The sequence below is a fragment of the Lepus europaeus genome, chromosome 16, assembly GCF_033115175.1.
Source record: "Lepus europaeus isolate LE1 chromosome 16, mLepTim1.pri, whole genome shotgun sequence".
NCBI classification, from domain to species: Eukaryota; Metazoa; Chordata; class Mammalia; order Lagomorpha; family Leporidae; genus Lepus; species Lepus europaeus.
Genome location: NC_084842.1, coordinates 2327101 through 2343934, shown reverse-complemented (window position 1 = coordinate 2343934; position 16834 = coordinate 2327101). Strand labels below are relative to the sequence as shown.

Here is a 16834-nt window from a genome sequence, read left to right as displayed (position 1 = left end):
CCGGAACAGAATCTGATCAATCGCTTCCCAGAGGCCTCATCTCCAGACCGCGTCATCGGCTCAGGCGTCCACCCCTGTGCATCACCCATCTACGACTTTGGGATTGACCACCTGCTCACACGGAGCACCTCCTTTGTACGTTTCTGTCCCCTTGATTTCATTTCTCGCGTTCTTCCCTGTACAACGTGTCTTCCTTCTGCATCCCAGAAAGCCACCCCTTTGCTCAAGGAAGCAGCTTCTTCCCCTTGCAGGGAAATTATTCTCTGGCCCCTTGAAACGACAACAAACTCCTCCATTGGTCTCCAACAAATACTCTCAAAACTCCCTCTTCCTTCCGTAGCACATAGGCATTCGCATTGGCAAGCTTTCCCTTTGCTTCTGTCTGTGTCCGCTGTTTCTGTTGATTCTTACCATTCATCCGGGGAGCCGAGATGACACCTAATTATCTTTGCCATTGAAACACTAACATGTTCTTAATGCCGCGTGAGGAAGAAAAACCATAAGGTCCTCATGGTTTCCATTATTTTTTCATTTCAGGATTTCGCATGCCAAAAAAGAAATTGTGACGTCTAGCATGGAAGGACTGGCTGATCAGACGTGTATCAGGTTCCTCTGTTCTCTTGGAGGAAGGTGCAGCCCTTTAAATGAGGCGACCAGCCATCAGGTATTTTCTCTGCTATCTCAGACGACGAACACAGTACTCTCACAGTCACATTCTATCAAAAGCTGTTCTTCTCCCAACAATACACCCTGACCACCACTAACTGACTGGCCCTAAGAAATGCTTGGCTCTGCTCGGTGGTACGCTCCCAAATGCTTCGAAGTCTCACAAAAGTTCAAATCCCCCTCTGCTTTCCACCCAGGCACCAGCCAGGTGCCAGATGTGCTGCTGCCGGCCCTTTCCCCCATTCCAATCCTCCAATCCAACCCAGTGAGCCTCCGCTAGCTTCCCTGGAGATGCTGATGTGGGATGGGCAGGCAGCTACACAGGGCTGCTAAGCTGGAAGTTCCACCCCCCATGTAATTCTACCCTCCTACTTGTCCATCAAAAGGCCCCTTGTCTCTAGAATGATCTGCTTCATCCGGGTCCTAAGTGGGAGGACATCATGAAAATATGGATGTTGAACTCCACGTGGATGGAACTTGTGGAGGTGTCATATAATTCCCAGGTGGTTTCACACCTGGAGAGGCACGGCCTCATAAGGGGCTCTCGCTCGCTCTCTCTCTCTCTCTCTCTTCCTCCACAGACCACAGCTGCAGGTGCTACCAGTGCCCTCTCTGCTCCCCACCTTCCCCAACCCTCCTCCTTTCAGGCAACTTCTGCCCCCTCTGCCACTCATGATGGGCATTTCTCTCTGCACGGGGCAACCCACGCTCATGCATGCATACATGAATATATTTGTTACTACCTCTTGCACCTTATGTGTGTCTGCCCTTACAATGTCTGTCTATGTACAAGACAGGAGCCTAGAGTGAAATTAATACACCCCACGCCCACATCAAGACTTTTTGCATCAACCCCTCAACTCCTGCCCAGCCACTGGGACCTGGAGAAATCATGACATCCCCCAACAAGTCTTCTGGAACCATAATAAGTCTTCCTGATGACTTGCTCTTCTGAATGTAGAATAGGCAAAGATCTAAAAATTCAACTAAGGGCACACTGTAGCACTACACAGGAAATCGAATGAGCAGAAGAACCAACCCTGTCTTTGCATCACATCACAGATCAGCAGCACAATGCCGCAGGCCACACCCTTGGCTACCACATACTGACGTGTGCCACACGGAACGCTCTGTGTTGATGGGCTGCTCGGGCTCATTTCCCATACAGGTTCAGATGAATGCTGATATTGCTGAACATACAGAAAATACAGTTTGCCTCCTAGGGAAGCTGCGTATTATCAGGTTGACTGAAAGAGTGAAATCCCATGAAAACAACAGACCAGTGATAGGGCATCGCATGTAAGTGTGGCAACACTGTCATCAGACTGAATGGGCCCTTGAACTTTGAGAGACCCGCGCTAGGGTAACTTCAGCAGAGACGGGACACACAGAGGGAGGGGGCAGATATTCTGATAGGTAGGACCAGAACATCAGGTTTCAAGAGGCCTCAGAGATCATCTTTCGCAAGCCAATCTCAGAGAGGGAGCAGAGGCGCCGAGGAATTCTCCAAAGAGACGCTGGAAAACCACTCCGAGTGAGCTGAATGCTCACTGTGTCCTTTTCCCCACCCTGGACAGCTCGGCAGGAAGAAGGCACTGAAGGAAGCGCCCACCTCTGCCGGGAGGCAGGGAGGGACGTCATTCAGAATCCCCATCCACATTTCATGGAAAAGTATTTAATGCTGCTTTGATGGTGTGGAACACGGCTAATTGCAGATGTACGGCAATCGCTCTGTTCTCCGCATCTCCTCCGTGCTGCACTCCACAAACACTGACACAGCCTCCACACACTGCGAGGGGACACTAGGTTAACAAGGACACTTGAGCTCCACTGAGGCAGCCTGTCACTGAGCCGCTGGGTTTTTTGGTTTGGGTGGTTTTGGGCTTGGGGGAGATGTTGATGTTCTGTTTGTTTGCTAGCTTCATTCTATTGCGTTTCCAGTTTGTTTTTGCTGCTGTTTTCAATGTTCTTACATTGCTTTTCTAGTCCAAGTCCAAGTCATGGCTGGCTAGTGCCATATATATATATATATATATAATTTATTATATAATTTATTTATTTGAGAGACAGAGAGATTTGCAGACAGAGCTCTCATCACTCCTCAAATGCCTGCAACAGCCAGGACTGAAACCAGGAGCAGAGAATCCCATCCTGGTCTCCCATGGGCATAGCAGGGACCCAGCTACCCTGTGTCATCACCCTGTCTCCCACAGTCTGTGTTAACAGGAAGCCAGAGGCAGGAGCTAGAGTTCAGAACCACACCCAGGACCCTGGTGTGGGACTCGGGCTTCTTAACTCCTAGGCTCGGCCACCAGGATATTCTGCAACACAGTCATCCACTACAAGTGCCAACTAATGCCCATCGTGTCCAGGCGCTATTTCGGAAATCACGGGAGATCAAACGAATAAAGCTCCATTCCAGTCCTCAGGACTATGACAAGATGGCTGACTGGACACAGGGAGTCCAAGGAAGGACTACTGAGGCGGCAGTGGGGTCACGGAGCAAGGACAAATCCCCCACTGCTTACCTGAAGCGTACACACTGGGGACAAACTGCCCCTCCGAGGCCCGCACAGCATCCAAGCAGACATCCCTGAGACCTGTCGGAGCGTCTGGGCGGGGCCATCAGTCCTACCCCCAGATGAGTGTGTCTGGGTGATATGCATGCAGGGTCTGTTTCATCTTGGCCATCTGGAGCCACTTTGTTCTTCACCTATGTGTTCTCTGTCCATTCTCAGAAATGTCTTTCTTTAAAAAAATAGATTTATTAGGGCCAGCGCTGTGGCACAGCGGGTTAATGTCCTGGCCTGAAGCACCAGCATCCTTTATGGGAGCCAGTTTGAGTACCGGCTGCTCCTCTTCCGATCCAGCTCTCTGCTATGGCCTGGGAAAGCAGAAAAAGATGGCCCAAGTCCTTGGGCCCCTGCACCCACATGGGAGACCCAGAAGAAGCTCCTGGGTCCTGGCTTCAGATCAGCGCAGTTCCAGCTGTTGCAGCCAAATCGGGAGTGAACCAGCAGATGGAAGACCTCTCTCTCTCCCTCTCTCTGTCTTTCTCTCTCTCTCTCTCTGTCCCTCTCACTCTCTGTCTCTCTCGCTCTCTCTCTCTCTCTCTCTCTCTCTCTGTGCTTCTCCTCTCTCTGTGTAACTCTGGCTTTCAAATAAATAAATAAATTTTTTTAAAAAGATTTATTTATTTATTTTAAAGGCAAAGTTACAGAGAGAGAGAGAGAGAGAGAGAGAGAGAAAGAAAGAGAGAGAGACCTCTTCCATCTGCTGGTTCACTCCCCAGTTGGCCACAATCCTGGAGCTGAGCTGATCTGAAGCCAGGACCCAGGAGCCTTTTCCATAGGTGCAGAGGCCCAAGGACTTGACCAACCTCCACTGCTCTCCCAGGCCATAGCAGAGAGCTGGATTGGAAATGGAGCAGCCAGGACCATATGGGATGCTAATACTGCAGTCTGGGGCTTTAACCCACTGCACCACAGCACCGGCCGCAAGAAATGCCCTTCTTAAAAGTAATTAGCCTTCCAGATGTCCTAAACAGCACTCTGGCCTCAGAATCAGCCCTTAAGGCATTCAGATCTGGCTGAAGAGACCATGAGAGTATTTCAGGCATGGAAAGCCAAGACACTCTGGCAAAAAAAAAAAAAAAAAAAAACCTAAATGAAAGATCTCTGTGATTGAGATCCCAGTGGAAAGAACGGGCCATCAAAGAAGGAAGCACCTTTCTCTGAAAGGAGGAGAGAACTTCCACTTTGACTATGACCTTGTCTAAATAAGATCAAAGTTGGCGAACTCCAAAGGCTTCCATAGCCTTGACAACTCATGACTAGAGCCTAGGGAGATTACTGATGCCATAAACAAGAGTGTCAATTGTTAAGTCAACAACAGGAGTCACTGTACACTTACTCCCTATGTAGGATCTCTGTCCTTAATGTGTTGTACAATGTGAATTAATGCTATAACTAGTACTCAAACAGTACTTTACACTTTGTGTGTTTCTGTGTGGGTGCAAACTGTTGAAATCTTTACTTAATGTATACTAAATTGATCTTCTATATATAAAGATAATTGAAAATGAATCTTGATGTGAATGGAATGGGAGAGGGAGCGGGAGATGGGAGGGTTGCAGGTGGGAGGGAAGTTATGGGAGGGGGGAAGCCACTGTAATCCAAAAGCTGTACATTGGAAATTTATATTTATTAAATAAAAGTTTAAAAAAAAAGTAAATAGCCTTCTGTTCAGAGACAGTACCCTCACTGTCTCTTTGAAATGTTATAATCAACCGTGTTCTAAAGAAAGTAACCTCCAATCTTGTCTGACGTTCACCCCACTGACCTAAAACCACAGCCAAGGTGTGTTCGCTGGGTTATGATGAATAAAAACTTATTGTCTTGAAGCACATAAATCCTGCCTAACATCTGATCATGTTGGAACACTCTCCAGGACTCATTAAACGTCATTATGCGTATGTCCCCTGGGCCTAGGTCACTCACACTGTGCCCTGAACCAGCCTCAGAATCTGTTTAGTTCCATCAACAAACTAATAAAACCATGCAGGTTTACAAAGCCGTACCCGCAGAAATCAACAGTTCTTCATTTCAAAAGACAGACATACCCCCTTTGGCTAATTCCGTTCACATTTACTTTCAACACCTGGCTGCCTCTTGACAAGAGGAGTATACAGGCAGTTCTTCAGAGCCATGGGTCCAGCATCCACAGATTTGGCCAAGGCCAGGTGAGAAAACAATTGAAAACAAAAATTCTAGAAAGTTCCAAATAGCAAAACTTGAATTTCCCAGGCAACGAGTGCTAGACTCAATCCACACGACTGAAGTGCTGTGTAGGTATTGAACCAGGTGTTAATGGTGACCCAGAGATGACTCAGAGCACATGGGCGGGCGTGGGCAGGCTCTGTGCAAACACAGTGTGTGCCATGTTAGAGAAAGGATTTGAGCACCTGCAGATTTGGGTATCTGGGAGTGGGGTGAGGGCGGAGTCCTGAGACCAGTCCCCAAAGGACACAAGGGACAGTTACAATCACTTTCTTCACAGGCGCTGGTTGGAAGAGTTCTCTCTGAAGATCCAGCTTTGTCTTCATCTAAGCATTGCTGCAGATGACGCAACAATGGCCAATATCACTGTGCACAGCTTCCAAAGGGGTTTCACAAACACTCCTTCAACAGATCTCATACGGACAGCACAAAACCCAGGGAATACGCAGGGCTGGGTGTGTGTGTGTGTGTGTGTGTGTCTGCTTGGTCACCATTATGCTTTTCCTAGTGCACGCAGCCATCTGAGGCCCAGAGGAGTCAAAGGAGTGACAACTGGCCTCGTCAGACACGTCAGATGAAAAGAGAACTGCAGGCTAAGCCCTCAAATCTAAAAAGACTTACACGTTGTGACATTCGCAGACTCCTGTTCCCATTGGCACATGGTTGCTTCCAAACAGAGCACAGCACGCCCGCCCGCACCATCCCCTCTCCTCCCTCTGTAGCACCCCATTCCCTGCGGGGTCACTCATCACCTGCTCCTAACAAGGATTAAAAAAGCAGACATTTGTTCTCTCATCCTAAAGACCTGGCTCACTGAGCCATGCTGCCCTAAAACTTTGCTATCCCTCTATGGGGGAAGTCATGCACTCACTTAGGATGTTGGCCATCACGTGGGTGGACATCGCTTCTGCTGATTCCCTCACACCTCCATGTTTCTCTACAGTGATTGACAACGGCTCCTGGACCAAACTTCAGGCCACAGAGAGCTGGCATGAACACATCCTGTCCCGTACCCTTGAATGGATGAGCAATGAGCAATGAGGGACACGACAAGTAGAGAGAAAGAGCACTGGGTCCCTAGGGGCTGAGGTGCACATGTACAAGACAATGGCTCTAGGAAGCAGTGAGGGCAGAGAATGGTGTTCCTGCCCCTCACTCCCAACCACACAGGACACAGGTATCCTGGCCTGACCTCACACTCTGCAGGCTCCAGACCTGTGGCTCTTCAAATCCAGCCCCACCCCAGCAGGGAGTGTGCACGAGACCTACAACAATGCTACTTGTTCTTCCTTTAGGAAACCCAGCGTGGGAAGAGCTGTCCTTACCTCATAGTGGGCCACGCGCTGAGACTCCGAGATCAGTTGCGCGCTGCACACCTTGCAGTAACTGTCTGTAAATAAATCCTGATCGATATCGGAGGACTTCATCAGGCTAAAGGAGAATTGACAGAAAAAAAGAAAAATGAGTCCGCAGCATTAATGTCAATGCCAAACATGAACCATGGGAAAAGCCAGGGTGCCCACACCGGTGGAATGATGGCAACACCTCCATATTGGTAAATTGGTGAGCTCGGGTAAGGATGGTTTATATAACTCATGAATGCCAGTGGGGTTGTTGGTACCCCACAAATAGAAGCCCAGCTTCAGTCTGTCTCTCTGAACAAACTAGACTGACATCTGATGCTTTGGCAGGGATTCGTGTGAAAGGGTAATTTCACGAGTGAAGGATCCTAAGCGCTCAATATACCCGACAAGAGGAAATGGGCTAAATGCACTGTGATACCCACACTGCAACACAGCCTGTCTCCCAAATCCAAATTCAAGTCAGATGCTTCCCTAAGAGTCCCTTCATAAAACAAGAAAAGTTTGCACGAACAATAAAAAGAAATGTGTGTGGAATTCTAATCATTTTATATGTATAGGTGCACAGAAAAATATTTCAAATAGTTCTAACAGAATTTTCACAGTACTTATCTTTGGGATATTATAGGTAATTGCTTTTGTAATTGTCTTTATTTTTACAGATTTTCTACAATGAACATATATTGCATTTGTAGTCAAGGGCAAGTTAGCTTTGTCGAGAGCCTTAATAAGCAGCATAAAATCTAGTTTTCAGTTCAATCGCTCTGCTTAGGAAATGAAATGACAAAACCAGACTAAACTGTAACCTTGATTGCAACCTCGTTCTCTGTACCACAGGTGAACTCAACACTCACACTGACTCTTCCATCAAGGATTGCCAATGGCCATAATGGCCACCTCCACCCCTCTACAGCACCATCACACTCACCAAGAGCAAGAAACATATTCTCGGCTTTCATATCCTGAAGCAAAATGCAACCAGGCCTCCCCCTGGTAAACGTGATCTGTCTGGGACATGGCTTGTGTTACCACCCTGGAAACACACACCAGGACCCAGAGAGCTTTCAAACCAGCTCTCACATAGTTCTTCTTCCTATCTTCCAGGCCCAAAGCAAGCATGGCGCCGGGCACCATGCCAGCGAGAGAGGCTGGAGAATCAGACAGCAGTGATGTAGTGGGCACCTTGGAGCTCATCCCCACTGAAAGACCATCCAGAGCTACAGTGCTGGTGACTGGCATGGCCAGAAATCCTGCCCCCAACTTGCAGGATTCTGATTTCCACACACCAGATCCACCCTGGGTGACGCTGGGTCTGTCTCCCTCCTTGGAAATTGAAATAACAGCCACCACCCCTCGTGAGAGAATTACAGTGAGGATCAAATGAGGAACTGCATAAGGTGCTGGGCAAAGCAGAAAGCTCTCTGCATTTGAAAGGGCTCGTTATCCTAACTTTAAGGACAACCTGATGCTGGCCTAGTCATGAGCACTGTAAAAAATGAAGGACTGCAGTGCATCTTAGGTGGGCCATGTAGGTAAAACACCTGTCTGAAATAAGGCACGGCCTGCCTCAACAGCTCCAAGTGCACTCTCTGTCCTTGGCCTTGGCTAGAGAGGTCCAATCACAGCATTCGTTTCCAGCAATCCAAAAGCACTCGCGGCTTCCGCTCCCTCAGAGACAACTGTATCTCCAGTTTTTCAATACCAAAGCAGCCGACAGCTCTAACACAGGCTAAGTCTCCCGGCCAATGCAGACTTGCTATTTCAGGAAGGAGCATTCCTGGAAGATGGCTCCTTTGGCCCAGAGTCCAGCACGCCATGCTGGGCATTCACTACTTCCCTCACAAAGCAACCTGTCCCAGAGAGGCCAGAAGCTCTAGCGGCTAGTTCTGCCTTAGGTGGACTCAAAATCTGCCCCAGTGCAGCTTTCATTCGGTCATTTCTGTCTTTAGATGCAACACAGAACAAATCTGTTCCTTTTTCACGAGACAACTTCGCCCAAGCATTGGAAGGAAAGTCTCTCTTGTCTGTTCCCAAGCCCTGCCCTGTATAACCATCTGGGTCTGTCTGTTCACGATGGTCCATCCTCAGAAGCAGTGCCAAGAACGTGGGCACACCAGGGATGGTCTTAAGCGGTGCAGTGGACCACAAAAGCGAACGCTAATCCCCAACACTGACTGTCAGCTGTCATGGTCCCCTCTGCACAAGCCCAGAAGGCAAACGGGGAAGAAGCGTTCTGATGATGAGAAGCTGTAGTACAACATTTTGAAGTCTCCAACGGGAAAGAAAATTTACTAAGGCATCTTTGAAAACAAAGCTAAGCTCTTATAAGTGCTTGTGCTTAAATATTACTGTGTTCCCTGCTATTTCTAATAAACACAAGAAGATGGATTCATGAGTGACCTGGTTAATAGGACTCTCCAAACTCCCTGCGCACTCCTTCCTCATTATACAACCAACTGCAGAAATCAAGCACTGTGAACGATATTCAAGGTACGTGTCGGACAGAGCGGCCCGGAGGAGTCTGTGTCTCGGTAAAGCAGCTGTGTAGCAGAAATAGCTCGAAAGGCAGAATATAAAATGTGTATACTAGAAAAATATATATTCAAAGGAAGAGAAAATAGCACGGCTTTTTGCACCATTTTAAATAAGAACATTGATTTGGACAAGTCCATATTCAATTAAAAAGGCAATAAAGACCCCTCTGTGGTCCAGGAGACCCACAAGAAATAGCTCAACAAGTTCAATTCCAGTGGGAGGCAATTAGTGGACAAGAGTCAGCTTGGTTTGCACAGGAGGCACCACCAGAGGGTCCCACTTTTTGCTCAGACTGGAATTCTCAAGAGGGAAGTCTACCACATGCCCCACCCCCCAGCTTGTTTGGAATAGCAAGCCCAGCCTCACTGGCCTCCGCGCACAGGGAAGCCAGTGAGGAGAAGGAGGCTCCCCTGCCAGGGTCCTGTCCCTGGTCCTGACGAGCCCTCGCCTCTACCAGCAGCGGGAGGAGAGGCCATGCCAAGGATGGCCTCCTGGCCAGTCCCATCACAGCCAGCGCTGTGACCTCACCCCGGGGAGCAAGCCCGTTGTGCTGTAGCACACAAGAGTAGGGGAGGGAAGCAATGTGACTCCGGCCTCTGAAACTGATCTGAAAGCCAGCCTCCTCAGCACTCGCCACCCCTAGCCCATCCCAAAGGCACCAACCATGTGGGATTTGAACAACCTCTTGGTCACTCTTCTGTGTGCTCAGGGACAGCCCACCGGTGACTCTGCAGGGACACCCAGAGTGGAGGAGGGTCGGAACAGGGGTCTGAGCGATCCTGTCCCTGGGATCTACGTCCCAGGAGACCTGCTTACCTGTGCAGTGTGAGGCTCAGAGGTGCAGCTCTGTGCAGTAAACAAGGGAAACAGAGGCAGGCAGGGATTTTATTTATCCAGCAATGGCTACTGCAAATCTGCTCTGCATAAGGACCAGGGGTAACAGAAGGCACGACCTGTCTTCCAAGTCCTTAGGAGCTATTGAGTGAGAAGAGACTTACACCAGGACCGAAGGCAGCCAGTGCAATTTTGGCTGGTGGAAAGCACTAAGGATTATCAAAGGAACCCTTCACAGAGCTCCTGTAAGAGCTGAAAATTTGAGCACGAAAAGGATTAGCAGAGAAGGAACCAAGCTCCAACTCAGAAGCCAATCCTTTTCTACGGCATGGAAAAGAACTTGACTATCAGTGGGCATAAGAACATGGACAGGAGGGCATTGGTGGGGCTAATTTAGGTCAGTGCAACATTAGGAAGGTAGCAGACGGATGCAAGGAGGAGAAGACGCTGGACGAGAGACTGGGGGAGAACAGCCGGGTACCAAAATGCTTCTAATGCACAAGGTATGGCAGTGCCCCCAGATGTGTGTTTCTGCCTCCTTCTGCTTCCCCAGAGCAGGTTTCAGGAACACGGGGCTTCATAGAAAAAGAGGAATACTCTTTACTCCATCCCATTTCTGATGCCATGAAAGCAACCTCTGGGTCAAAGATACCAACACCCACCCGGGGGTCAAGTCCAGGTTTGTCTGCCCAGCAAGCAGGACACCTGCATGTCCCACATCCCCTGTGGGGCCAGATTTCATCATCTGTTACACAGGACAAAGGTTCCATCCAGATTGGAAATGATGCAGACGAAGCAACTCACAGCCACATGCTGGACACGCAAAAGACAGCTGTCACCATCGTCATGATCAACATTATTTCTTTCTCTCATCCTTCTTCCCAGAGGGAGGCTGTCAATATTGAAGAGGAGAAGTAAACAGAGTCCCGTGGAGGCTAAGAAGGGGAATGGCACAGGCGCGTACTGGAATCCTAGCTTGTCTTGCTGTCGTCATCTTTCTCTCGTGTTAATGATGCCATCTCCCAACTCGTTTCCACCGAGCTGCAGCTGGCACCTCCAGCCACCAGCTGAGGCCCGGGGCTGGCAGCCTGGGAGACCGTCTCCTTTACAAACACTGGAAGTCTCCTTTTGCTGTCGGAAGGTGCCGATCCTGGCAGATGGAGCAGTGTGGTGACAACTCAGTCCCACTAACACTCACCTCTGGGACCTGCTCCCCCAGGGGACACATGCCGTGTGAAGCCACAGTCCTGAGGCCATCCCAGTAGTCAGGGCGGCATCTCCTCCTTCTCAGCCCTTAGGGGAGAAGCCTTGCCTATCCCGTGTCTCCCACCAGGGTATCCCTCTATCATGGATTTGGGTGTCTTTCTACATAAAATTCAACTGGAAAATCTAACCATTTGCTTTCCACCTGCCCTCTCCCCTCCCTCCATATAAAGGAAGGACTTGAGGCTGGCATTGACCCAGCTCCCTGCTAGTGCACCCTGGAAGGCAGCAGGTGATGGCCCAAGTCCTCGAGTCTCTGCTACCCACATGGGAGACCAGGATGGAGTTCCAGGCTCCTGGCTCCAGACTGGCCCAGCCCCGGCTGTTGTGGCCATTTCGGGAGTGAAACAGTAAATGGAAGCTCGCTCTCTCTCCTCTGCATCTATGTCTCCCGTTCTCTGTGTTGCTCTGCAAAGAGCTCTCAAGCGAAGAGCTCCTGCAGCCTAAGTTGGGATCCTGAACACTGTGCGGTCTCTGATTCGGGTACCATGGCTCCTCTGCAGGTGGTTCCAGCAGTGGTGAGCCCACTGTGAAAGCTCCTGACACAGAAGGAATAAGAGACTTTCATCAGCTTCCTCCCTGTAGCCAGACCTTGTAGTAGGGGCTTCAGGTCCGTCTGTCCATCCCCTTATTCAACTCCCCAAATAGATGTGGAGAGCTATTAGCCTCACTTTCTAAAGAAGACAACCATGACATGGGAGTGCAGTGACTAGCAAAAAGGCTCACTCTGCTCCCAAGTGGCCGTCACTTTCCCAGGTTGGGTCTGATCCCTGTCCCCATGGGCTTAACCCTGCCTTGGGTGGCTTTCTTTGGCCGTGACCATGGTTGTCTTGCTGCTACAGTATGCAGTGCCATAAAGAGTGCTCACAGTGGGAGCTGGGGTAGGCATCCTGAACAGAATGCAAGTCTGAAGAGCCCGCTGTCCTGATGGCACCGGGGAAGCAGTTTCCGATCTAAGATCCCAGACTCCCCTCTCTGTGTTTGCCTAAGACCTTCCTGGCCAGGCTGGTTCCCCCTCTGTCTCTGCACAGCCACAGAGGTTCTGCGCCTCTGCCACCTGCCCTAGGCCACACCCACTGCTGCCCTCAATATGCCAGCCCCCTCTGCTCCATCTGCTTGGCTCCTCTGCACCCAGTCCTGGAGTGTCTACTGCATGCCACATACCTGCCCTCACCAGCAGCCAACAGTGTAGCTCCCCATCCCAGCTGCCCTCGGCAGCACTCACCCACCCCCCAGTACCAAGAACAGAGACTGGACTTACTCCCCCCACAAAGAAATCTTTTATTTAATGAGTACAAGTTTTATAAGTACAACCTTAAGAATACAGTGATTCTTCCCCCCATACTTGCCTACCCACCTCCCTCTCCCATCCCGTCTCATTCTCCATTAAGATTCATTTTCAATTAACTTTATACACAGAAGACCAACTCTATACTAAGTAAAGATTTCCACAATTTGCATACACACACAAAACTGAGAAGTTTTAGTGCACAATGACTCATATTGTTAATTTAACAATTAACACTCTTATGTATGATGTCAGTGATCACCCGAGGCTCTTGACATGAGCTGCCTAGGCTATGGAAACCTTTTCAATCCACAAACTCCATTAGTATTTAGACGAGGCCACAAGCAAAGTGGAAGTTCTCTCCTCCCTTCAGAGAAAAGTGCCTCCTTTGATGGTCCCTTCTTTCTGCTGGGGTATCACTCACAGAGATCCTTCATGTAGGACATTTTTTGCCACAGTGTCTTGGCTTTCCATGCCTAAAATGCTCTCATGGGATTTTCAGCCAGACCAAGATGCCTGAAGGGCTGATTCTGAGGTCAGAGTGCTACTTAAAGCAACTGTCATTCTGTGAGTCTGCTGTGTGGACTGCTTCCCATGTTGGAAGATTCTCTCCTTAATTCTATCTATTGTTATTACCAGACATTTGATCTTATTTATATGATCCCTTTAACACAAAATCCTATCTACATGTTCACTTTAACACTTAATATGATCACTTTAACACTTAAGATGGTATTTTTACCACCCGAGACTGGACTTTCACTTCCTTCACTTTTGACAAACTAAAAGGTCATTTGGGACTGGCATTGTGGCACAGTGGGTTAAGGCACTGCCTTCCACGTCTGCATCCCATATCATAATGCAGGTTTGAGTCCCGGCTGCTCTGCTTCCGATCCAGCTCCCTGCTAATGCACCTGGGGAAAGCAGTGGAAGATGGCCCAAGTGCTTGGGTCCCTGCCACTCATATGGAGACCCACGTGGAACTCCAGAGTCGAGTCCTGGCTTCAGCCTGGCCTAGCCCTGGCTGTTGCCACCATTTGGGGAATGAACCATCAGATGGAAGATCTCTCTCTCTCTCTCTCTCTGCTTTTCTCTCTCTGTGTGTGTGTGTCTCCCTATCTCCCTCTCTCTCTCTGTTGCTCTGCCTTTCAAATAAATAATTTTTAAACACCACAATTAACATGAACCATCTCCTTGTTACGAAAGTAAGACAGACATAAGTTATTCCACCGCTATTTCAACTCAGCTATATTTTTAAATTGTTAATATCCAAAGAACAAGTCATCAAGAGGCTTCCTGCTTTGCTTTATTAGTATTGGAAGGGCTTTAAAAAAAACTGCTCAGAAAGCAAGGGGCGGGTGTGGGAATCAGCGGGAAATACAGACTGGGCAGCTCCATCGTTAACCTCTGAGCGTTTATGCTCTGAACCTGGAACCCGCTCCTGCTGCCTGTGCCTGGCTTCTCACTTCCGGCCTCTCTCAGGCCCCTGTTCCTCCTCTCTCACTTCCCTAGCAACCAGAGGAGGAGGATACAGGAGGCAAACAGGTGGCTTTAGCATGCGTCTTCACATGACCCACCCTCTTCCCCGCTCAGGCCCCCAGCCTCGCAAGGACAGGCAGGGAGCAGGGGCCGCCATGTCCCTGTCACCTCCGCCTCCCGGGGAAGGTGGTGATGCAAGGCTGGTTGCCGTGGCAGCAGACCCAGCAGCCTGGGAAAACACTGAAGCCAGAAAGTATGCCAGATACAAGAGCTAGTGCTGTCCCCCTACACACCGCAGAAGGAGGACGGCGAGTGGCTCACGCAGTGACACGGGGCAGCACACACTTCCTGTCCAGCGGGCGCATGGCTCCTGGATCGGCAGATGGGGAAGCGCCCTGTGCAGGGGCTTGGAGGAGGTGAAGGTCAAATACATGACCATGATGGGCTTGAAGAGCCCTTCTGCTTCCTGTTTCTCAGGATGAGCTCCTTTCTCCAGGTCTGACGCTGCCTTTCTCATCCCTGATGTTACAGAGAGAGAGAGAGGGAGAGGGAGAGACAGAGAGAGACAGAGAGAGGGAGGTGCACACCTCTCCCTTCCCTCCCTTGCTTGGCAGCACGAGGAGCTTCCTGGTTGACTCACACCACTTGAATAATCGCCTTTTAATGGCACGGTTTTCTCCACTTGCAAAACCAGGCTCTGTGACTCCTGACTCAGAGGGCTGGGCACACACGCCTCAACGCTCAGCCCTGAGCCACAGAACCATATCTGTCAGTCTCGGGAGGGCCTGGGGACATTAAGCAAGGAGGGTGCCAGATGCCTTGAAGGGTTGTGCTCTGGGCCGCGTCTGTGGGCACTGCAGGTGCCGGCCGGCTCTCAGGCCCTCTGCCTTCCGCCTGCACAGGTCTGAAGGGTAGATTCCAGAGGGCATGAGTGGAGGACTTGTTGACCAGCTCAGCCCAAGGCTTTCTCTAATTTTCTAGGTCATTCCCCCAACGCTCTGGGTGCTGTGCAGCCTCACTCCCTTTGTTCACAAAGGGGACTTAGCTGAGCAGCTCCCAGGTGTGCGACAGGAGATTCTGGTCTCACGCAGGAGGCCCACGGACCAGGATGCAGCCAACGCCTGCAGGCTCACCATCTCCTTCCACCCATAAATAAAACATCACACCATCTGGAGACGCTGGCTCTGGCACTCCCACGTGTCACTCTAGACTCTCCGCCCGCCCCACGGGTCCCCCCTACCCCCGCCATCTCTGCTGGATGCCTGCCTCCCACCTAACAGGGCAGGAGTCACAGAAGCAGGCTGGGCTGGCAGATTCCGGAAGACTGCTCCCGGCTTCCCCAGGACCCTTGCCGCAGCTGCTCTGGGGCAAGCCCAAGGTGGCTGGCACCGGGCTGATGGCTCCGGGCAGCGTGATGGAGCCGCTGTTGGGGAGGGGCAGGAGAGAGCATTGCCGCTGGGGAAGCTCCTGCTCCCTCCTGGCCAACCACGGGAACGAGATCTGCAGCGTGTCCTCCTTCCTGCACTTTGACACGCAGGGAGAGGGTGGGCGTGGCGAGCTCCGGTGTCCCATTCGTTCACCGATTCACGCCAGGGTGGAAACAGACAGGGGAAGCCCCCGGAGGCAGAGAGAGACAAAAGGCCCCACAGACCCACCAAGCAAAGGCCAGGCGGGGAAGGAAATGTACAGAGGAGCAATTTTCTATCGCCCAGGCCATCACAATAAAAGGAGGTGCACCCAGGTGGAAAAGCCGCTCACAGTTTAAAAACAGGAGCCGACCCTCCCGCCCCCAACCGCACAGAAAGGAACGCCAGGGCGGAGTCCTCACTTTACAACGCTTTGGCTACCTAAGGAAAGCAGGTGTGTGTTCAACACAGTAGCTCTCCTCCTAACAAGCCACGAGGCCACAAGACCCTTCTCTCCAGCAGCGGGTACAAGCCTTTGAGCTTACAACACAAGCATGCCATTGCCCTCGCTTGTTTACCCGACTTATCTCCACAAGGCTGCCCCCAAGACGGCACCAGACAGATTGAGGACAGATTTAAATGCAGGCTTGGGGAGGCGCTGGCGCTGCACCTGTATCCAGCCACAGAGGCAGGCGCATGAGAAAACTACTCCTCTTGTTAGAATCCACACTCCGCGGCTGCTGCATGGGCGGGCGGGCAGGCAGGCAGCATGCAGGTGCAGCTCCAATTCCTCAGCAGCTCATGGAGAAACTGGAAAAGGGTCCCCAGTAGCCAGAATGGAAAGGCACAGACACAGAGACAGGGGAAGGGACTCGCTTCCTATCTACTGCCTGACAAATGCCTGAGTGGAAGGCTCCCCTCTCCATGAAATCCTCCTGAGAACCTCCTTTCTGATTGGAGAGGTGGGGCTGGGGTTCTGTGACACCTCTCCGTTCAGGAAGCAGCAAGAATGAAGCAAAATTATAGGGAATTTTGCTGCCATGCGATGCGAAGTGCATAAAGTCTGTTGTATGAGCATGCATGCTATGCTCATTAATACATGACAGAGGCCAGTTCAAGTGCTGGGGAAGATGAGGGTGCAGGGTCTTCTATGTTTTTTGATAGGAGAATAAGTTGAAAACAAAGCATTATTTCATCCGGCTGAACAGCCCTCCTACCGCACTC

General features: G+C 50.5%; 1 protein-coding gene across 1 annotated transcript in view; it reads right to left on the bottom strand.

Moving 5' to 3' along the window:
* Positions 1 to 6871, bottom strand: part of ZMAT4 (zinc finger matrin-type 4) — a 278835-nt gene extending 271964 nt beyond the window's left edge. Inside the window, exon 1 of the mRNA XM_062213466.1 lies at positions 6770 to 6871. Within this exon, the coding sequence (XP_062069450.1) occupies positions 6770 to 6871 (102 nt within the window). The remainder of the gene's footprint in view (positions 1 to 6769) is intronic.
* Between the last annotated feature and the right edge of the window lie 9963 nt (positions 6872 to 16834).